The 23,668-nt window shown below is 52.4% G+C and overlaps 1 protein-coding gene across 6 annotated transcripts in view; it reads right to left on the reverse strand.

Moving 5' to 3' along the window:
• Positions 1-21,637, reverse strand: part of Mcf2l (MCF.2 cell line derived transforming sequence-like) — a 145,625-nt gene extending 123,988 nt beyond the window's left edge. For 4 of the 6 annotated variants that reach the window (XM_087587421.1, XM_087587413.1, XM_087587409.1 and 1 more), the window contains exons 1-2: positions 21,503-21,637; positions 16,144-16,316 (exon numbers count right to left, since the gene is read on the reverse strand). In XM_087587421.1, the coding sequence (XP_087443547.1) occupies positions 16,144-16,312 (169 nt within the window). In that variant the 5' untranslated portion in view covers positions 16,313-16,316; positions 21,503-21,637. The remainder of the gene's footprint in view (positions 1-16,143; positions 16,317-21,502) is intronic. The other 2 variants (XM_087587422.1, XM_087587410.1) reach the window with 1 other exon arrangement.
• Between the last annotated feature and the right edge of the window lie 2,031 nt (positions 21,638-23,668).

Consider the following 23,668-nt stretch of genomic DNA (forward strand, 5'->3'; position numbering starts at 1 on the left):
ATACTCAGACAGAGTGCAAAGACATGGGTCATCTTTCACTTTTCTCCACAGAATCCCATCTGGGAAGCCTGGGCTTGGCGCCCATACGTGGATGACTGCATCTTCAGAGATGTGCACAGACATTCATAGGGAGGTTCCCAAAAGCAGCCTAGCCTGATGTGGAAGCAGTGGCTAGCTGTGGTTACTCTGCCCCCTAGTGAGCACTTTGGGTTAAAGCAGCTTTAGAGTGGAGGGTACCTGATAGAACCCAGGATGACCACACCCCATCTCTCCCCCACACCCAGCTCCCCTGGTGGGCAGCAGTGACGGGGGTAGGGGAATGGGGGGAAGTGGTGTGTGTGTGTGTGTGTGTGTGTGTGTGTGTGTGTGTGTGTGTGTGTCTGTCTGTCTGTCTGTCTGTCTGTCTGTCTGTCTGTGGTGAGGGAGGTGCGCTGAGCTAACTTGCTTATAGAGCTAGCTGTGCAGTCCTTGTTGTTCCTGTATCTTCCCTCCGCTGAGAGGCACAGCCAAGAACATCTGCATTCCTATTGGTTCGTCCTGTGCCTGAGGGCTGGCTGTCTCTGCTAGGTCGTGCCACCTGCTGCTCCTATCCAACTGCTGTCTGTCTGTGAAGAGTTTGGGAGTGGATCGAGCTGCACTGCTGATTTCCCGACAACACAGATAGGACTTGCTCCAAAGAACAATTTCTGAACAGGTCCACTTCCCCTGTGTCCTTTCTTGTCCACTACCTCTGGGGGAGGGGGGGCTAGAAGGGAGGTTAAAGCGTTTAAGAACCACCATTAAAAGTGGGTTTTGAGGGGGCTGGAGAGATGGCTCAGAGGTTAAGAGCACTGACTGCTCTTCCAGAGGTCCTGAGTTCAATTCCCAGCAACCACATGGTGGCTTACAACCATCTGTAATGAGATCCGATGCCCTCTTCTGGTGTGTCTGAGGACAGCGACAGTGCACTCACATTTAATAAATAAATCTTTTTTTTTTTAAAGTGGGTTTTGAAAAAGTTACAGGGGTGTATTTGGCTTTATCCCAGGTCGCACTGTCCATCATTGGGGGGAAGTCACGGCAGGTGCCTGAAGCAGTTAGTCATATCCACTGTCAAAGCGGAGAGAAATAAAGACAAAAGCATACCGCTCCAGCCACTTGCTTCTCTGCCATGAGAACAATTCGGGGCCCAGACGCAGGGAATGGGGCTGCCCACTGTTGGATTTGGTCTTCTTCATCATTTGGCATCAAGACAAAATCCTATAGGCATGCCCACAGTAAATCTGATCTAGACAATCCCTCATTGAGACGCTCTTCCCCCTGAGTCTAGATTGGGTTTTATTTAGAAGGAAAGGGACACTGCCACCTATCGGCTGTAAGGAGAACCACATCTGGTTGGACACAGGACTTCTCTGGCTTTGTCCCTGGCTCTGTAGACAAATAGGTCAGGTTTATCTATTACTCTCTGGTCCCCAAGCTCCGCTCTGGGCTGTATATCTGTATATCTCCTCACCAAAGCTTCACCGATCAGGACAGGGCCAGACCTCTCAGTGGGAGATGCCTCAGAAAGCTCCCAGGAAGGAAACTGGGTCATGGAGGATGAGCCCGCCGCCCGCTGCCCGTCTTGCGTGGAGAGCTCTGACAGCGAATTTAGTCCTGAGCACAGCTTTCTACATCACCAGTGACATCTCAGTGACACACCCAGGCCTCAGGTTCATTGCAGCTCCTTACCCAGGCTCCTTAGCAGGTGCCCTGGTCCTCACAGCCATAGGGTTGCTGCTATCCCTCCACCATCACGCCTGTCTCTAAGGAGGGAGGCCCCAAAGCCTCTCCATGCAGAGGTTCCTTCTCAAAGAACCTCATTTCAGGGAGTTCTGCACACAGAGCTGCCCACAGCCAGCTGAGCACAGGTGAGCTCCACGCAGGGCACTGGCAGGTGTGCAGGCCTGAGTAGACGAGGAAAGGGAGGATATGGTGGAGGGTGTGGGTAGGAGCAGTGGGGGTGGGCAGGAGCAGTAGGGGTGGGCAGGAGCAGTGGGGGTGGGTAAGAGCAGTGGGAGGGTGGAGGGGTAGGAGCAGTGGGGGGTGGGTAAGAACAGTGGGGGTGGGTAGGAGCAGTAGATGGGCTATCTGTTGTGGGCACACCTCCCTTCTGATACACAGATGGTGACATGTGCCTCAGATGACATTTCTTGGCACACCATATCAGAGTCCTCCTTGGGACTGGCCAGTGACTTTCCCCCACCTAGAGAGAAACTGGATGGCACCTGCTCTCTGGATTCATAAGATAGGAAATGAAGTTCAGACAGGTAGGACTCCACTATGACCGAATGATTCTGAGGTGACACACTAAGGAGGAGCTGGCACTGTCCAGGGCACAGGCTGTGGGATTCCTAACCCACAGACCAGACCCCAGCTCACCTGCATCTCGAAGAGCACAGAGCAGAAACAGCTCCTGCGTGGCCGAGAGGGCCTGGACCAGATCACACACTCTTACACCACCCTGTAGCTATGGCTACAAAGGTCAGTCTCTGCTTGTTATTAACTCTTTCTGTGAGTCACCTATGTAGCCCAGGCTGGCCTCGGACTCATGGTGGTCCTCCTGCATCAGCCTCTCTGAATGCTGGTATGATAGGGGAGCAAAACACTTACACCACCGGGCAGCTGCAGGTGGACATCATCTGCACGCCCTGTACGTCGTAGGCAGTCCTGGGTCACCCTGTTATGGATGGATGTCCAGGAGGGGGGTGGGCTGAGGACTTACAATCCCCAAAGCAAGGTCCGTCTCTTAGGTGTTTGCTACCTGAGCTGGGGTTGCTTGACAGTTCCACAACAGAGCATGCCCACAGGAGGGCAAGTGCCCTATGTCCACAATCTCGTCTGACATCTGCCCGCCTGCATCACTGGTACAGGGGGTAGGGGGTGGTACACAATGCAATCCTGTAACTGCCTTGACGTTCACAACAACACACGGAACTATATATAAGTCTTGCTGCAAAGCTTCTTCAGACGTGTGTGCACACTTAAGAGAAGGCTTGTACTGAGTGGTTGGCACATAGTTTCAAGTTTGAAGTCAAAGTCATCAGTTGTGATGCAGCCCTGAGACCCACGGGGAGCTGACCTACATAGCCAACGGGCAGCAAATGGAATGAGGCAGACAGGTCTCCCTCGGCCTGAGCTGACCCTGGGCATGGCCACCCGGAAGGCCATCTGGTTCACCTGGTGGAAGTCCAGCAGAATTCCACATTCAGCTTAGCTCAGATACAGAGTTTTCCGCATGCCCAGAATTGGAGACAGTGCCGCAGAAGAGTTCTCCTATACCCAACAGATACAGGAGGAAGAGAGAACGACTCAAGTGTTTACTAGTGCCAACACAAACCAGTTTCCCATTAGGACAGGAGGAAACACATCGAGGTTTACTTAGTGCCAAGCTTTTCCTAAAGACCTAACTGTTTCATGATGGAAAACATCAAGTGGTGTCTTCCTGGCTAGAGGAAACCACGCCCTCGGAACTCTGGCTGCATGGTTGACGCAGGGAAGAGGGCATCACCTGAACCATGCCCAGCAGGAGCCTTCCCGTGATGCCCTCACATCTGTCCCACTGCTGTGCGTGAAGGGGTAGCTTCCACTGAGCACAGTCTTAAGGGGTGGCTCTTCAGAGGTATGTGGTGGGTTATCCTGGGTGTGGCAGGTCCCCCCAACCCCTGAGAGAGTGACTTCCTCCTCTGCATACTGCAACCTCCAGACCCGTGTAACTTCGTGACTCGCAGTGACAAAGTCAGGAGCAGGCCCTGCTGGATGAATGCAGCTACTTCAGTCTACAGAGGGCACTTGCTGTGTCCCCAACAGGACTGGCTTAGTCTGTCACCGATGTCAGTCACTGATGTCGGTGTGCACTCACGGGTGGTTATCTGTGCTCTGTACTAACATTCTCCCAACCCACTCTGCATGCATTGCTCCAGCTGGCTCACTCCGCTCTTTCTAGGTGCCTATCCCACCCGACCTGCCCCATCATTGTGGGTTTGGGATATTTTTAAATACTTCCGGACTCTCTGGCACCACCAGATGCTGTGTCATTGTCTGTGTTTCCTGGATTCGATCATTTCTCTGAGGACCCTGGATCCTTCTATTGGAGAGACTGTCAGAAAACAAGAGGGGGTTGCCAGGTGGGCTCCTGGCACTGGGGTAATGTCTCCAGGCCCAGCCAGCTGTCAGGGAAGCTATATATATATATAGTACAGGCAGATGCTGAAGGTGGCCATCTGCATGTACGCTGAGCTAATGATGACTCCACATCTCCCCTGTTATCATATTCCCCCACCCCGCTTTCCTGTTGCCTCCTCCATTGGTGAGAAAGAGGCACCGTCCCTGGTACTTGTCACTTAGAAGATCATAGTGTGATGTGTGACGTGTGACAGGGTCAGCAGGCAAACCTGTGCTCTCAAGGGACAGAGCTCACCCAGTCTAAGCTCCTTCTCTCCCTTTCTCTGCCTCCCCTTGGCCCAGTTTCCAGGTCCTGTCTCTCAGGGCAGCCCTTGGTACCTTCACAGCATAGCTGAGGACTCCTTGGACCTCCCATGATGCTTTGGTTACAATTCATAACAGGAGATTCTATGGATTTTGGTATACACACACCGCTGTCCTACCATTACAGTAGCAAGATTCTGTAAGTTGGACATTGTGCTGGACTTTGCAGACTGAGCAAGGCTTGTGAGTTCAAGGCCAGCCTGAGACCCATCTCAAAAAATTACCCAAGACCAAATCCTCTGTGGTCATTCCCACCTTCCCAGTCCACTGGCATTCCTGTCGTCTCCACGGCCTACCTTCTCCACACTGCCCCACGCTGCGCCCTGCCCCAGCAGTTTGTTTAGGGTAACACCACACCCCCTTCCTTTCCCTAGATGACTACACTCATTGTCTGAGTGGTTAGTTGGTGAATCCGCTGACGACTTCGTAGGGGAGCACACTGTAACCTTCCCATTTTCAAGGCTTGGGAATGACACTGCCTATATGTCCACAGGCAGGTTCCCGTGGCTGAACTCTCACCCCCCTGGGTAGATGGCAAGGAGACTGCTGAGCAGTGCAGGCTGAGTGTGGTTTTGAATGAAACCACCCACTGTCTTCACACGGACAGACTGGGGCTCCATGTTCTCTAAGCTGCGCTCTTAGAGATATCCAGGTCTGTCGCAGCCAGATGCTCAGTTTCCAGGGTTAGTGGCAGTAAGTTGGGCGGTCATTCCTGTGTCTCTCAGGAGCTGATTCTGGTTATTTTTTCCAGCACTGGGTTTTTTAGTCAGTTTTGTCCCAGTTTTGTTCAAGACAACTATCAGAACGAATGTTGCCTGAGGTGGGGGACGTGTCTACAGACTGAAGAAAGCCAAGCAGGTACCACTGCCCGGAGACTGTGGATGCCAGGTTGGCCCTCCAGGCCACAGTACCAGTGTCCTTTTCACTGACACAGAGGAGGAGAAATGCCAGCCAGTGTCCAGCAAGGCGTCAGGTGACTGCACACTCTGTCTGCTGGTTCTGTTGCCTGCTGTGCAGTGCATGGAGACCACCACACACTTCGAAGCTTTCACAAGGAAGCGGAAAGATCACCTGGAAATGAGCTGCACATTTCCTGTCCTCTTCCTCCCACAGAGTGGTTTGCAAATGGTTTACATGGAGAGAATCCTCACACCCCTGAGGTGTTTCCAGGTCTCTGAGTGGTGGAGTGACAAAAGAGCAGGTGCTGTCAGCTCCCTGCAGCCATGATGAGAAGACTGTGCTGTGAGGGTTCAGGGATTCACAGTACAAACATGCTCCAAGGAAGGAGCTGGTCACAACTCTCTGTAATGAGATCCGATGCCCGTTTCTGGTGTGTCTGAAGACAGCTACAGTGCACTCATATATAATAAATAAATAAATCTTTAAAAAAAATAAGAGTCTGTCCTTATTCTCCTGCAGGAAACCCACAGTAGCACAGTCTGGCCAAGCCCTCTGGGATCACATGCTGAGGTGACTCAGGTAAGACCACATCTCCAGGGGTTAATACTGCTAAAGACAAGAGCTGGCCTCCTGGCTCCATGTCTTCATGAACCAGCCCCACGTCTAAGAGCCGCCAGCTTAGAGGATGTGACCCTTATTCAGCAATGTGGTGGGGAAAGCTGTTTGGTGGAAGAGTTACTGAACAGATACACATTGGTGTTTCCATCACTGGCTAGTACTGAGTGTCTGATGGGTGAGGCTTTTAAAAAACATTTTGAAGATTCTGTGAGGATGCCATACATTACATTTTAGTCAAATTCAGTTCCCAGTCCTTCCCTAATCCCTCCCACACCCTCCCCCATCTGCACACCCTCCCCATCTGCACACCCTCCCCAGCTGCACACCCTCCCCCAGCTGCACACCCTCCCCAGCTGCACACCCTCCCCCAGCTGCACACCCTCCCCCAGCTGCACACCCTCCCCCAGCTGCACACCCTCCCCCCAGCTGCACACCCTCCCCCTAGCTGCATACCCTCCCCCAGCTGCACACCCTCCCCCAGCTGTACACCCTCCCTCCAACTTTGTCTCCTTTTTCTTTTTCTGAATGTTACACTGAATCCAATCTGCGCTGGCCATGTATCCTGTGTGCCTTTCACGAGGGTGTGAATAACCAACCACGGGCCACATCTTTAAAGAAAATTGACTTTGTTGGGGCTGGAGAGATGGCTCAGCAGTTAAGAACACTGGCTGCTCTTTCAGAGGTCTGAGTTTGATTTCTGGAACCCACATGGCATCTCTCGACCACCTATAACTCAAGTTCTAGGAGGTCTGACACTCTTTTGGCCTCCATGGCCACCGTACACGAAAGTGTACACACATATGTGCAGATGAAACACCCACAATGTAAACCAGAATGCAAAGACCAGAGAACTAACTGACGTCCTTGGAAGTCGTCAGTTGCCCATGGCTCCTCAGTGAGGTTGGGGCTCCCTGGCCCTCTCCCTACGTTGACCAGCTCGATCGTGTGGAGGCAGACACAGATGCTGTGAGATCACGGGGTAGCGGTCCTGTTATGTCCAGAAGATGCTGTGTTGCCCTGATCCTCCCAAACTGTGGCTCTGACAGTCTCTCCATCCTCTCCTCCATGACGCTCCCTGAGGCTCGGGGAGGGTGAGATGCAGCCGTCTCAGTTGCAGCTGAGCTCTCCTCGGAGTCTCTGCCCTATGAGCATGGGGAGTTTCCACAGCACACTGCATGCAGAAGCTTTGCTGCTGGGACCTGAGAGCTACAGTGGCAGAGACGGGAACTTACTTACGGGCAGGTTGATACCGCTGTTCGGCAGAACGGGCTTGTTTCTTTAACTCGAGGGCTGAGTGGAACCACCTGTGCTTCTCGGTCTACAGCACGCAAACTAGAGTCTTGTGGTAGAGGCTCAAACAGAAGAACTGAAGTGCTCACATTCCAGCAGACTTGTGGGACGACATTGTCATCTCTGAAGTTTACACTTCATAGCTTGTAGAGTCTCTCTAAGTTTATATACGGTTTCACGTTAGGCTGCATTCACAGCTCTCCATGGTCCTGTGGCTTCTCTGCCAGACTCAATGCCCAAGACGGGATCTTGGCCATCACCTGGCTTTTCACTTCCAACTTAGAGACTGTGCACAAGGGACAGAGCCACAGTGTGTACTGCTCTTAATCAGGTCTTACGGTAAAAAGATTCAGAGGTCCCCCCTTTGCTGACTACAGACACAGAGTTACCACCCAGAAGGCAAGGCTGCCTCCCACACTCTGCTTACATCCAAAGATTACCCCCCACTCCCAACAAATGCAGGGAAGGAGCACACTAGGGACGCCCACCCAGACACAAGCCACCACAAACACTGGCACTGTTGGAGGCCTGGAGCACCTTAGTGTCTGCTTTCTGTAGTAGTAAAGAAGGAAAAAGAACCACAAAGTACGGGGCTGGGGATTTAGCTCAGTGGTAGAGCGCTTGCCTAGCAAGCGCGAGGCCCTGGGTTCGGTCCCCAGCTCCGGAAAAAAAAAAAAAAAAAAAAAAAAAAGAACCACGAAATATGCATGGCTCATGTGTTCAGAGTGGAATCACATAGAGAATCAGACTGGCTATTGGGCCCTTCAAAATGTGGGGGGAATTTAATATTGCACCTCAAATACATTTCATGGTCCGCTTGATTTATAAATAAAAAGTTGCATCTCAGAGTTCCAGATGGTGCCGAGAAGATGGAAGACTGTTGCCAAGAGCTGACGGAAAAGCATCTTTGTAGGGACAGAAGTGACTTCAGCTGAACAGGCACGGACACAGCTGAGAGCCACAGTCGCGTGGCTTGAACGCTTCCCAGAACAGGCATTTCTAAGTATTTTTAAAAGGAAATACTAACTTCTAACATTTTTACAAGAAAGTTGCATTTAATTTTCCTAGAAATGGTAAAAATCCTAACCAGCTACCTCCCTGTGATTAACTGGGAAGACGCATAAAGGCTAACTGGTCTGCTGTGCGAATTTCTGTACTTTACATGAATGGAATTAAATGAAGGTGTCTCTGGGGAGATGGGCAAACCAAAGGCTCTAACGGAAGATCTTGAGTCCACACAAGAGCCCCAGTGTAGACGTCCAGGTGCCTTCTTCTGTGAGTCAAGCGCTTCCTGTAGACTGGGGAAGGGGCAGGGGAAGGCACAGGCAGGGAGCAAGTGGGGGAGGGATCATCAGACTGGGAGGGTGAAGGTGGAGAGGGGTGGGTGGGGTAAGGACTCAGGCAGACCGCACAGGCTGGGAACACTGGTATGAGGGACCCGTTGAGTGTGGGTCCCTCCCTGGTGGGTGGTACCCATCACTAAAGTCTGAGCTGGCCTCAGTCATGTCTGTTACAAGACGATCTTATCCTGCCTCACCCCCACCCCCGTTGTTGACTATGGAAGCATCTAGAAGGCATGGGGCTCTTCACATTTGTACCCGAAATCCACCCAGAGGCAGTGAGAAGAGGTCCGGCTTTGCCTCTGCATGACAGGTCCAGCTCAGCAAGGATGCCACCCAGACAGGGCTTTCCATCCTGCCTTACCCAGAGTGTGGTCCTTGTGGTGTTTAAATCTGAAGGGTGCATGTGGCTGGATCATGGGGTTTCCACTTTATCAGTGGACTGACTGGGTGGAGAAAGCCGTCCAAGGCATTACTGAGCTGTAGTAGGAAATAGGAGGTAGAGCCCGGTGGGAAGCCCAGGTCAGCCAGGGTGCACACCTTGCAAAGAGAAACCTTGATCCCGGCCCCTTCCTGTTTCTGATTGTTTTGGTACTAAGCCCTCTCCTCCTCCATGTTCCATCCAGTACAGCAATGGGGCCAAGTGACCATGGAAATCTCTGACACCGTGAACTGCTTTGGCACAGCTTTATGTGTATTCAGCCCTTCCTCCAAAGGTGCCCCTGGCAGGTTTCAGACAAATCGTCTCATGAATACTTTTCTGCATGACAATGGATTCCTAATGAAACACTTCTCCACTGTGGGTGGCCCCAGCAGGCACAGCCTGGGTGAGATCTCTCAGAAACGGGCATCAGGGGCAAATTCTATGGCCCCTGTGCCTGTGACTTTTAGTCTGATTCTCTATTTAGAGAGAATAGGTCACTCATGGGGAGGGTCTCCTGCACACATACAGCTGGGCCACCAGGTCACCTGGTCACCTTGTGTCCTGCCATTGGCCATCTTATTCATGGCAGGAGGTGTAGTAGGCAGTTACACTCTCAACAGATAAGAAGTGATGGGGACAGAAGGTGAAAGTTCCTGGACAGAGCTGTGGGTCACCACAGATGCCTCAGAGCGGCTTCAGCTGAGGACACTCCCACTGGTGTCAGCCCATAGGACACCAGGGGGACAGGATGTTGGGTAGCCAGTCCCCATGGACACGGGAGACAAAGCTCTCATGGAGCCTAGTGCTGGTGGAGCACGGGCAGCTCCGGGTGTGAACCAAACTTCCGGAAGAGAAGCCATTTGGCTGTGAACAAAAACTCCTTGGAAGAGCCTGGGTCTGCAGAGACCGACCAAGCTCTCAGAAGGACCCATCCCTGCCCTCAAGCACAAGCGCGAGATAATGAGAAAGCAGGGTTCCTTCCACTTGCCAGGTCCTGAGGTCATATTCTTTCCCAAGCATGTCTTCAGCTTGGCCGGTTGAGTTTGAGGCTAACATCCTTGGTCCTTCAAGGCGAGGACCAAGCCTCTTCTTGCTGAGCTTTTCCCATTCTGTTCTGCTTCCAGCTGCGTGTGCTCATGTGTGTTTGCATGCTCATATGTACATGTACACGTGTGTGCACACATGTGTGTGCTTGTGTGCATGCTCTGTTGTGCATACTCGTATGTGCGTATGCCTGTGTGTACGTACACGCAAGCAGGGCGCACACGCGTGTACTCAACACTTGTTTGCCCATGCCTGTGTGTGAGTGTACATGGGACCGTGCTTCTTTGTCTCTGCCATGTGTGTGTAACCTGTGCCCTTGCTTGTGTCCACACTCGCACAGGCATTAGTATTTCTGTGCATGTGCCTGTGCTTATGTGTGATATGAGTGTGTCATGTTGGTTTTAATTGTCAACTTGAGACAATCTAGCATACAGTGGGAGGGGAGGGACTCTCAGGAAGGGAGTGCTGGGTCAGGTCTGGGGATTGCCTTCACTGCATTAGTTGTATGGGGAACTCGCCCATTGTGGTACTATTTCCTGGATTTGGGTCCTGTCCTGGAGAATGCAAACTGAGCACTGAGACATGCGCACTCCGTTCACTCTCTCAGCTACCAGCCGATTCAAGTTCCTGCTGCCTGTCACTTTCCTGCTGTGACTGTGACTGGGAATCATAAGCTAGAATCGACCTTTCTCCCCTAAGTTGCTTTTGTCAGAATATTTTATCACGGCAACAGAAATAAAGTTAGGAGAGCATGCACGCCCTGCTTGCGTGTCCAGGTCACGTGTGCATGTGTGTGTTCATGTGTATGCTCCTGCTTTATATTCCACACTGTGTGTTCGTGGGTGTGCATGCCTATGTGTACTTCCCTGCATGCCGGTGCTACATGTGCACACGCTCATGCTCGTGTGTCTGTGCTTTGCCTCTTACTATGCACGCGTGTGCTAATAGGTGTGCTCAGATGCACATGTGCTTGCCTGTGTGTTCACACTGTGTCCACGTGCCCTTCTCATCTGTATCAGGGTATAAACCTGTCAAGGTCCCCAAAGGCTGCATGGGACCTGGGAGCAGGACTCACTGGTCTGTCCCCAAGCACTGAGGTCTCTATTCTGAGGATGTCCTCCTTTTGTTTGGGTATATACTTGACCAGAGACGAGGTGTGTGGGGGAGGCTCTGTGCCTAGCTCCCATGCTGGGTGCGTCCCAGGTCTCTGGTGGAAGCCTCCACAAAGAAGGCTTGGTGGGTAGGAGAGCACTCAGCCCTGATTCCAGAGCCTCACAGTTTGACCTGTATGTTGCCTACGTGGAGTTGTTGTCGGCTACATGGAGGCGTGTGTGTGTGTGTGTGTGTGTGTGTGTGTGTGTGTGTGTATTTGTGTGTGTATGTGTGTATTTGTGTGTGTGTGTGCGCATTTGTATGTGTGTGTATGTGTGTATTTGTGTATATATTTGTGTGTGTGTGCGCATTTGTATGTGTGTATGTGTGTATTTGTGTATATATTTGTGTGTGTGCGCATTTGTATGTGTGTGTATTTGTGTGTGTATTTGTGTGTATGTGTGTATTTGTGTGTGTATTTGTTTGTGTATGTGTGTGTATTTGTGTGTGTGTATTTGTGTGTATATGTGTGTGTATATGTGTGTGTATTTGTGTGTGTGTATTTGTGTGTGTATTTGTTTGTGTGTGTATTTGTATGTGTGTGTATTTGTGTGTGTATTTGTATGTGTGTGTATTCGTGTGTGTGTGTGTGTGTGTGTGTGTGTGTGTGTCTGTAAGGAAGATGGAGCACACCAGGCCCCACTCTAAGAGGCCATCCAAGACTCCAAGCACATTTGCATTCTGACAGTGGTGGCTTCCTGTTTCTGTTTGTTCGTCTGCTTACTTGCGTGCTTGCTTCTGAGGTGGTCTCCTGAGCTCAGGGTGACCTTGGTTTTTCTACACATCAGAGAATGACCTCGAGTGCTTCATCTTCCTGCCTCCGCCTACCAAGGAGAGGTTGCAGACACCTGGCTGCAGCCCTGCTTCTAAGTGCTGAGGAGTGAGCTGTGGAGCAGGCGCAGGGCCCTGATAGGGTGAGCAGCAACACAGAAGCCAGAAGAAAGGCCCACAAGGATGCCGAGAGGTGTGTCCCGGAGTGTCTGGCTGACTGGGTGGAAGATACAAGTAACGGAGGGCCTACCAATCAGGTGAGCTGTGCTGATGGCACCAGCAGTGGACCTTGGTGCTGGGGAAGCCTGGAGGACCCGGAAGACAAGCATGGGTGGACTTAGAGGGTGAGATGCAGAGGTCAGAGGTCAGTTGGGAGGAGCCTCCTCCGCCCATCCCAGGAGTGGCACAGCTCCATCCCGCATACAAGGAAGTGATTTTCTGCAGAAAGGCCAACTCTAACCACAGTGAAGAAGGAATACAGAAGAGTCTCAGGGTAGGGGCCCACGGGCTGGTCTTACTCCAACCTCTGCAGAGTGGGAACGGAGCCCCAGGAGAGATGGTTCCACAGCAAGAATGGTGAGGACGGCCCTGCCCGCGGCACGGACTGACCAAGGGAGGAGCTGAGCAGGGCAGGGGCCTTCACCGTCACTGCGCATAGGCAGCTGGCTCGAATGGTGGGCGTCTGACAGGCCAGATGGGTCCCTGAAAGGGCCCTCTCCATGATACTCTTCAGGCCTCCCATAGCAGTGGAGAGCGAAGTGGGGAACAGCAGTTTTGGGGACTACTTGGCAAAATATGCCATTATGGTGAAATCTTGAAGTGAAGGAGGCCAGAGGAAGGGCCCGATCACACACACTGTGGCAGGTGAACTGGAAAACAGGCTTCTCAGTGTTTACCCAGCACGGTCCGAACCCCCGCACGACCTCAGGGACAGCAGAGCATTGACAGAGTGTGGACGGCAGACTGGACACAGCCAGCCTCCTGTGCACCAGGCTCCTGCCACCGGAGGCAGAGACGGTGCTGGGGGACTCAGCCTGGAAATCAGCTTGCAAACTGACCTCTCACCCAGCTCTCAAACACAGGGATGAAAGGCACACCAGGGTCAGGGCTGCTCACTGTAGCTATCAGGTCATGAAGCCCATGCGTTCACTGCATCAACCACAAATGCTCGCTGGGCCATCTACACCCTGAACTCCTGACTCAGCCTCAACACAGACTTTCTGATGAGTGCCGAGGGAACCTATCCAGCCGTGAGTGGAAACACGCTGGAGGACATTCACTACGGCCCAGAGAGTCAGACCACCCAGACAGAAGGCAGAGTGGTGGCTTCCAGGGTCTGGGACTAGGATGGCGTCTGAGGCATGAGGGTGCTGAGACCGGGTGTGTATGAGATGGGCGCGTGCTGTATGTTTAAGATGGAAACGTAGCCCTTATTTTGTCACTACAAAAGTTAATGAATTAAAAAACATAAGTTTTGATACATAAGTTACATCACTTCAGAGGGCTTCTGGAGCAATCTGGGCAAGGTGACCAGAAAGGAGGAGGGTAAAGTGCTCAGGACCAGTGGCCCTGTCAAGAGGTCACGCCAAGCTCACTCGCTCCAGGTCCTCAATCACAGCCCCTGTCTGTCACAGAAATAGAAGAGTGTCCAGGTGCCTTTGCTCCGAGCCTGTACATAGGTCATCTGCTGGAGTCGTCACAAGGGGCCACTTCGTGGGAGTCGCTGGTCTACAGCACTCTGGGCCCTGTGGCTCTAGAGGGATGGCACATACAGAGAGAACAAAGGAGTCAGGAGTGACGTGAGACAGGGGAGACCTGTGGAATGATGCTTGGCTCTGGAGCCTGGGGTGGCTGTCACTGCCATGTGTGGTGGCAAGCTCAGAACATGTAGGTGTGACAAACCCTAACCCTGAGCGAGGCTTTCTGCCTCTCAGTCCTTGTCTCGTAGGACACACTGACACATTTTCCTCTGGGGAAGTGTAAATAACTAATTCAGAGCAGCCAGCTCAGTGTCAACCAGGGACTGACCAGCAGGCTGCTCCCAGGACAGCCTTAACCCGGCACCTGTGAGGCTGGCCCAGAAGCCTAAGGAAGGCCAGCGAGTACCAACCGGTGCCAACTGGTACAAGGACTACACAACCAATGTTCTTGAGCCCCAAGGGACTGGTCACACTCTAGCTAAAGTAAACAGTACTAAGGGGGTTTCCATCAAACAGCCCCTCAAGGACTTCTTGGGGAGACCCCGATTCTGCACATCCCTTGATGGCAGCCTCTCTCTGATCAGCTCTTCCCAATCTGGAGCAGACCCTGGGAGAAGCAGAAACATTGGGCTCCTGATGAAAAAGGCCCCATTACCTGGTTCCCACTGGGGTCCACCTTGGGAGTCTGGGCAGTAGCTGCTCCCTGAGGGTAGGGCAGTCCCCGGCCCAGAGACAGAAACTGAAGCACAAGCCACAGACCTCAGTAGGGCCATCAGAAGGGATACCGTCTCTGCTTCGCCAAGGCAGAAGGTGTGGCTTATAATACTGGGTCCAGAGAGCCCTGAGCCATGGTCACCAAGCAAAGCATTACTCCTTAGAAGCTAGCGTAAGCGCTAAGCCTAAACCTTAGATTGTTACCACAGATACCCTGAACAACACACCCAGAATTGCTCCTGTCTAAAGGAAATGCAGGGACAAAGGGTGGAACAGAGACTGAAGGAAAGGCCATCCAGAGACTGCCACACCTGTAGATCCATCCCATTGCAGACACCAAACCCAGACACTGTTGTGGATGCCAAGAAGTGCATGCTGACAGGAGCCTGATGGATGTCTCCCGAGAGGCTCTGCCAGAGCCTGACCAATACAGATGCGGATGCTCCCAGGCAAACATAGGACTGAGCATGGAGACCCCAATGGAGGAGTTAGGGGAAGGACTGAAGGAGCTGAAGGGGTTGCAACCCCATAGGGAGAACAACAATATCAACCAACCAGACCCCCCCCCCAGAGCTCCCAGGGACTAAATCACCAACCAAAGAGTACACATGGAGGGACACATGGGTCCAGCTGCAGATGTAGCAGAGGATGGCATTGCATGGCATCAGTGGGAGGGGAGGCCCTTGGTCCTGTGGATGCTCAATGTCTCAGCATAGAGAGTTGTTAGGGCAGTGAGGTGGGAGCGGGTGGGTGAGTGGGGGGAGCATCCTCATAGAGGGAGGGGGAGGGGATGAGATGGGGGCTGCAGAGGGAAAACTAGGAAGGCGGACAACATTTCAAATATAAACAAATAAAATAACTGAAGAGGGAGAAGAAGGAGGAGGAGGAGAAGGGGAGAGGAGGAGGAAGAAGAAGAGGAGGAGGGGAGAGAAGGAGGAGGAGGAGGGGGAGGAGGAGGAAGAAGAGGAAGAGGAGGAGACACACAGCAGCTCTGGGCAAGGATCCCAGTTGGGGGAGCCTCAGAGCAGAGAGCCACAAGAGCCACAAGCCAGGACATGGCCAGAAGGTTGAAGGATGGCAGGAAGGTATGTGAGCCTGATGTTTGGGCCGCCATTGAACCAGACAGCTAAGGAGTCCAATTCACACCCGCACATCCCCCAGTGGGATGTACACACCTGCTCAGTCTGCCTGCTTTACTTTGGGGGCCAGGGCGGGAAGACACAGGTAAAAGTGTGCAGACCGGGGCCACACTCTGTTCTTCTTTCATACTGCTGACCTGGTAGGCTGCCCAGGGCCATGGACCAACATGTTTAGTCTGAGGCAGAGACTGACCCTGGGAAAAACCTATGCCCCGGAAAGCTGGGGGTCCACACTCTACGCCTCTAATTCTCCTGGTAACAGGGAGCTGGTCTGCATGGTTAAGACATGCAACAATACTAAAAAAAAAGGGGGGGGGAAGCAAAGACAACAAATGCTTCCCCTTCTGCTGTGCTGTGCTTTATTTAAAACCCAAAGACACGCATCCCGTAATCTCTAAGCAGAGCCAACCTCTTCTTATGACACGTACAGGTTAACCCATGACGATCCTCGGCACAGCCAGGGGCTCGGCTACTCATTCTGGTGCCCAGTGGCTCAGCTCAGAACTTTAATCATCAGCTCCGATCAGAGAGCGGCCAGCACCTACCTGAGGCTGTGGCCATCGTGGCCTCTGCTTTGTCTGGAACCAGCCTGATGCCATCAGACACGTCCACCTGGTGATCAGCCTCCTCCCTCGAGGTCCCATCGTGCTGTGGCGATGAAGAATTGCTTCTAACTCGTTCCTTGCAGAAGATGAAACACCAGCAGTTGGACATGAGGCTGTGATGTCAAAGGGGAATGAGGTTAAGTTGCAGGAGATCGAAGGATTGCTTCTTTGGACAAGAACAAAGCCACTAGCTACGGTCTTTAGCATTTACTCTGAAATAGATCTAAGATGTGTTACGCTGATGTCTGAATTTCAACAGCTTGTAGCAGGCTGTCTTGCTATTCAGTTTTTTTTTTTAAACAGCTTTTGCTTATAAATACTGAAATAGGGGTTGTATAGTATAGGGGGAAAACTTAGAATTTCTCCTTGACATTTAGATTCTTGTTTCAAGGACACAAGTGTCTGTTCTCGTTCTCTCGATTTCCTTGTCCGTCTCACTTTCAAAGCCAGGCTGGTGGCTTTTTAGACTTCTCAAAACATTTTTAAATCCTCTAAGCAAAGCAAAGACTCAGGTCCAGAACAAACATTATCATGTTTTTCCTCCAGGGGAGACCTGGCAAGCACCTTGTTTGGTGAAGCTTCTGGAGAAATGATCTTGGATTTAAAGAGAAAGGGTCACTCTTTTAGGGGCACTAGGACTAGTTATACCTGCCCAGGTGACCGCTTCCCGGGCTCCCTGGGCTCCTTGGGGCACAGCACAGCAGAGGCTCACAGGGCTCCTCTCTGGCTTAGCGTATTCCTGAAAGAAGAGTGGAACTTTTCCAGGTACACTGTCTTTTGGCTCTCCACAGGAAACATATCTTCCACAGTGAGGTGCAGCTCAACTTGCCCTCAAGTTCTGAATCCCCCTGCCTCAGGCTACAGACGAAGCTTCAGCCCTTCCTTCCCCAGTTCCTTCCTGGAAGAGGCCACTGTCTGCAGGAGACTTCTTCCTGGACAGGTTGGATAATTAAGATTCCCAACTTCAAAGTTCCCTCCCAACCTCCCTCTCAGTGCAGGTCTGACCTCTTCTCAGAGAGAACCCACACCAGAATCAGAGACCTCTCTTTGCTCTGGCTCAGCTGCCTGTCCCTCCTAGGGTCTGGCTGGTGGTGGGTAAAGATTTATATGGAGATGTCTGGCCTGAGAAATGTGATCTGGGGGCCTAGGGCCTGAGAACTTCTGTTCACAGGCTGCCTGGCTAGGGATGGCCCACCGTGCAGTAAGTAGCCAGGCTCCTGGAAGTGTCCAGCCAAGGCTGTGCTCCCTCCTGCCTCCTCCCCAGCTCCCAGCAGGTTCTGGCAATGGGCAGCTAACTGACCTCTCTGCCTATCTGACAAGAAACGAGTCTCTTTGTGGTTATAGATGCTGCCCGCTGTATCCTGTCACCCTATGCAGTCTGTTTATTATGAAGTTTCTTAAGCTGTCCCTGTAAAGGTTTGGGGACAGACCTTGGGGGGGGTGGAGCTCTATGTGGCACCTCATACATAATAGCATGGTTCTGTCATGCCTGCCTCACCTTCATGTGGAGACTCTGGAAGGACAGAATTCCAAAAGCGAGTCACCCTTAACCAGAGACTTAACTTCTGGGTTCTGTACACCAAATTATGACTATAAAAAGTTGGAAGGGAAATTTCCCTGGTTCAGAAAAACATGCGTGAACACACACACACACACACACACACACACACACACACACACACCCACACGGTATCAGTGTCTCACACTTTTTTGGAGAGAGGACTGGGTGATGCTATCTGTGTTCATACTTAAGGATAACCAAAGTGTGCCGGGGAGCCTCTGCCTCACGGCTGCCCCCAACCCCCAGCCAGTGCTCCTCTTGTCACATTCTATTTCTAAGACAACTGAGAGGGTCCTGGGTGCTTTCTTCAGCAATGGTGAGGAACAGTGCAAGGCTTGGGAGTACGCTGTCCCTCTGGGTCATCCTCAGGTTCCCAGGACGGATGAGTTCCACACACCTGCTGCTCAAGCCAACCTTTCTCTGGCAGCGTTATTTCCACAACATCCCCTAGACTACATGTATAAGAACACCCCGTGGGGTAAAATGGCGTGACTTGCTCACAATCAGGCAGAAAGGGAGGCTGGGCACAGCAGAAGGGTGACCGGCAGTGGTGACTTTCCTGAGAGGCAGGAAACCAGACTTTCACAGCTGGTGTTGACCAAGGGCACAGAAGGTCAGTCCTGACAACTGCATCCACATGGACTCATTTTTACCCTCTCAGGGTTGGCAAACCCCAGGCACTAGATGGACGTCTGACAGCTTTCGGGTGTTCTGTGAGAAACCAGCCTGTGTGGCCTAGGTCTCAGGTCTCTGCATTATGGATCCCCAATAGGTATCACTCACACAAGGGTGAGGCTAAAGCCATCCACAGTTCTAAAAAGTCCCCAGGTAGTTAGAGCTTGGCTATGTACAGTGAAGATCCGAGGTACAGCCCCATCCCTGACTCACTGGCCAGTGTTTATTACACACCTGCCATTGTCTTCGTAGGAGTAACTCCTGCCTTCCTGGTGGTTGGCACCAGACAAGACTTGGTGCCATTGTGTGCAAAGGAAGCAATACCCCTGGGCAGAGGTCGCTGTGGCAGCCTGGGCCCCAGTGTCTCTTCGCTTGCTGCCCACACAGAGCGGAAACAAAGTACAGAGACTCCCCTCACATGAGTGAACCTGGTTCCAGCCCGCCACTCAGGATCATTGACACCTCCCACCCCACTCCACCTCTGTCTCCTCAGGCAGAGCCTCTGCCAGGCTGGCTTGTCCTCTGAGAGAGAAATTGTGTGCAGGGGTGTAGTCACTGTCCCTGTGTCTGCCGTCACATCCCTGGCAGGTTTGTTTTGTTTTTGCTCATCCATTTTGGCAATTCTGGCAATGTATGCACACTGCCAATCGTCAGTCAGAGCCCTAGAGCTTCCCCAGATGGAATGTAGCTTTCTGTGGCTGGCATTTTCTTAGATCTCGGAACATCTGCCCTTTAGGGCTCCAAAGTAACCCTGAACATTCTGAGGGAGGGGTATTGCCTGCGACTCCACAGAGCTGACCGTGGTGGTCGCAATGAATGACTGAGTTACTTAACATTCTGTGTTCTTGGTACTTAGTTCGTGGTGACTGGCCCTCTTGGGTGTCTGAGGGTCTCTTGGTATCTAGCCCATGTGTATTCGCTGACCTATCAAAGCCCCAAAGTTCTGAAAACTCCGTTTGACAGGGCCTGGAGGGGTTATCACTGCAGCTTCCCAGGCCTGTGGCAACCTGAAGCCACAGGATGAGCACAAAGCCCCCAAGTCCATCCCAAGCAATGACCCAGAGTACAGAACAGTATTCGGAAGCCACCACTCTATGCAGGTGGCACTGTTACAAGAGACTTTCTCCTAGGTGCCTTCCAAAGAGCCCCAACTTTGTGTACCATATTCTGGGGCTCTTTCCAAGGGAAATAATAGCAACAAACATTCTGGACCCAAATGCCAGGTCCCCCAGAGAAAGGCTCCCATGACTAGAATAAGATGCGGGATAGGAACCTGCTCATCAGGGACAAGGGGTTAGGTACCCCTCGTCTCACACTGAGAGGACCATAGAAGATCAGGAGTGCTGTCCTGGTCACCCTCTCACCTGAACCAGGAAGTTAACCACCAGGGAGTGGCATAGAGTAGACTGGGCACCCACAGGACATGCTGTCCCGGACTGTCCCCCTGACACTAGTGACAGGCAGGTACATTGTTCCATCCTCACTCGGGGAGCCTCTCTTGGCTTCATATCTCACCACATTTTCCAGAAATGAAATGAAGAAGCCTTCAAGGAAGGGACCTCTGTACAGAGGTGACTAAGATACAGGCTTTGCAAGACAAATGTCTGCACTGGGGGACCCTCAGTCGGAGCTGGCCTATTAGAAGGGCATATCCACAAAAGGCCTTGGCAGCGTGGGAAGGGGACATTTTATCTCCCTTCATGTTCTAGACCCCCCACCCAAGGAAGGTAAGGCAGAGAACTGATGGGTCAAGATGTCTGAGTGGTGCAGAAATGAGGGGTGTCCTCGGCACCGAGACTTTGTGCGCAGGCCTGCGGGTGGCTTCCCTGGCTGTCCTTGGCCCCTTACAGCCATCACTCTCTGCAAGTCTTTTCTACAAGTCTCTGCTGCTATAGGACTTGGCAAGGCAGCCGGGGCAGGCTTCTTTCTGAACACTCTTGACCACACTGGAGGCCAGAGTCTGAGTGATCATTTTTTCAAGCCTCTGCCCAGGTATTGCACAAAGGGCAAGGTGACAAGCTATGCCTTGGCCTGCAGGACTCCGGAGGCCAGAAAGGGCAAGAACAAAGCGGCGGTCCTCTTGCTGCAGCTGACCAAGGCTATAGCACAGCCCTGAATCCCTCTTCTGCAAGCTCAGGTCTAGAGACTAGTACTGGGGTCTGTACTTTAGAAGTCCTCCCCAGAGCCCAGAGGCTCCTCCCGCAGGATAGCACCCCACTCTCGCCTGACCAAGTGATATCCTGCTGACTGAAAGAGAGGACCTTGTACACCCCACACCCAGCCACCAAGGAGAAGGGGTGGTACTTTATTCTGGTGGTGATCTGTTGCCAGGGCCATACACACATCCTGGGGCCTCCCATGGCCTGGAGGCTCATCCTTTGGGCGGCAGGGCATTGTAACCCTCACTGGCCCATGGCACTGCAGCTGTTTGGGGGCAGAAATGGCCATGACCAGGAGGGCTCTAAAAAAGCCAGGTGGCACTCGGGGCTTGAGAGGGTTACCATGCCAAGAGCTTGATTAAAAAGTAACTCCTACTGGGAGACTTTGGAGTGAGCAGAGAAAGTGACAGAATTATTTTTAACCTACAGCCTAAGCTTCTTTTGCTAAAAAGGCAAAACAGACAGGCCCAGCCATCAGCCAGAGAACCAGGCACCGGTCCTAGCTTCTCCATCTACGACACCTGTCCTGGACACGGGCCCAATCAGTAGGTTGAAAGGAGCTGGAGAGAGTTTGGAGGGTGGTTCTCAGACTTGCCCAGGGAAAGCAAGGGCCCCGCCTCCAGCAGGTGACACCTTGCCTGGTGTTTAATGGGATTCCCCTTCCGTGTGACAATGGGGGAGTGAGAGGAACCCCATTCATAACAGTGGGAACACTTAGGGAGACCCCTGCCCTGAGCCGGAGTTCCCGCCAGGAGGAGGTGGAATGTAGCGGAGAGAATCCCGGTCTAGTAGCAAAGCGATCCGGACGGGAATGGTTCTGGGCAGCGAGCTCGTTCCCACTCCTTTCTTCTGCCACCCCCACCCTCATTCCCGTAACCCCCCTCCTTCTCTTTCGGTATCTCACCCCTCCTCTCTCCTTTGTCCCTCGTCGCCCCAATCCCGCGCACACCTGCCTGTGCGGGGCACCGTCTTCTCCTCGTCCAGCGAGCTCACTTGCTCGCAGGTGCCACGCTCCCAGGCTCCGCCCGCCGGTCGGTCTGGGGCCACTGAGACAGGGAGGGAGGAGAAGGGAAGGCGGGAGCGGGAGCCACGGTGGGGGAGGGGCGGTGGCGCTGGGGACTGAGGCGACCGTTGCTGCGGGACAGTGGGAAAGGGATCTCAAGGGAGGAGGTGGGGCATGGGCGGGGACTCAAGGGGAGGGGGCAAGAGCAGGGTCCTAGGGAGGAGGTGGGGCTAGGGCGGGGTAGGGGCGGGCCCGGAAGCAGGGAGGTGCTGCCTCTTCAGCTTTGCTCTCCGCTGTGGCTTTCTGAGCGCGGCATGGCCAGCATTAAGATGCACCTACCTGTACCTCAACTCCCCATACCTCGGGATCTGTCCTGGGGTACTCACCAGACTTCTCAGCTGGACTGCAGGGAAATTGTGTCCACTCCGAAGTCTCAGGTGACCAGGCTCTCCCAAGACTGCTTCGTGGGAACCCTTTGACTTCATGCACGTTCCATAAGCTTTTCTGGCCTCTGTTCTTATCTGACCTGAGGGTGCTCCACTTCTCCACTCGCACTGCTTGCTTGACATTCCGTTTCGTGAGTAGCCACCTGTAGGTAACTCTAAATGCCACTGCAAACGGTAGATTGCCAGGGCACACCTAAACATTGGGGCACTCAGAACCCCCACCCCCACCCTGCGAAAGACTCGCTAGTACCAAGGCAAGAGAGGTCAGTCTTCCTGTCTCTCGGTATTCATGTGCAGCGCCCCTGCTTTCTGCCCTGAGACAAACTCAGGTCTCTCAGAAAACATTCAAAGGGCACACTGGTTAAACCTGCATCTGCCAGGGCTCCCGCGGGCAAGGGTTCATTCGTCATCATCAATGCGCTACTTAGATGTAAACTTTTAGAATGGGTAGTGGGGGTACGAATGCCTCGACTGGGTGGGTACAAGTGGGGAGTCCCTTTGGATAAACAGAACACCCCTGAAAGAGGGAAGCAAACCAAACAGGAGTGGCAATTGTAGCCATGGTTGGACCCACTTGAGGGGTGGCAATGGATTTGAGCTGAGCTGGGTAGAAGAGACAGGCTCTCATCTGGAATTGGGGGTGACCACATCAAAGGACCCTCATCTTGTGTGGGTATGTCATTCCTGGGGTGGGTGTTCTTGGGCCAGCCTCAGCACTCTGTGGGGAATGTGCCCAGCTCAGCCCTCGATGCTTGACAGGATAGGCAGAGAAACGATCAGGGAACAAAGAGAACCAATCAGAGAGCAGGAAAGGAGGCTGGGCTGGGGGGAGAAGGGACAGCTTGGGAAGGACTGTAAAGAGAGCCTCTGGAATCTTTTACTGGACTCTTTCTTTGGTATATTTAGATTTTTTTTAAAAAAAAGATTTTCCTTTCAATTGCTTTATGCATGTTTTGTCTGCATGCATGTCTGGGGGCTCTGAGTGCCTAGTGTCTAGAGAGGCCAGAGGAGCATGTAAGATCCTGTGGAATTGGGAGTTACAGATGGTAACTGGTTCACTTTCCAGTACACATGTGAGCTGCCGCATGTGTTCTAGAAAGTGGACCTGGGTTCTCTGGCAGAGCCGGCAGTGTTCTTCAATTATCCGGGGAGAAGGAGACATTGTCCTGTACTGACTGCCAGAAGCTACTGAGAGGCAGACCTGGGGTTACCTCCTGAAGGTTTCCACAACCAAAAAGGTCAGATTGGACCTTCGGGAAGCTTTGAACAATTAAAAAAATTACTGTCTGTGTGTGCACATGCACATGCAAGTCCCAAGACACACACGTGAAGGTCAGAGGACAACTTGTGGGAGTCTGTTCTCTTTACACTGTTTTGGGGATCTAAGTCGGGTCATCAGGCTTGATAGAAAGTGCTCTCACCCCCTGGGTCATCTAACATCTTCTGAATGAAGTTCTTTAACTTTTAAAAGGCGAAGTTTCTGTTTCCAAGATGGCATCAAAGACCCTCTCTACATAGCTGTATTAAGTGCCATTTAATAGAACAATAAAAGTCCAAAAAGTGCAAAAGGAATGGTCCCCATGGATATAGAGTTTCAGCAGGACACACAAACAACTATCAT

Source organism: Rattus norvegicus, chromosome 16 (genome assembly GCF_021556685.1).
Source record: "Rattus norvegicus strain SHRSP/BbbUtx chromosome 16, alternate assembly SHRSP_T2T, whole genome shotgun sequence".
NCBI classification, from domain to species: Eukaryota; Metazoa; Chordata; class Mammalia; order Rodentia; family Muridae; genus Rattus; species Rattus norvegicus.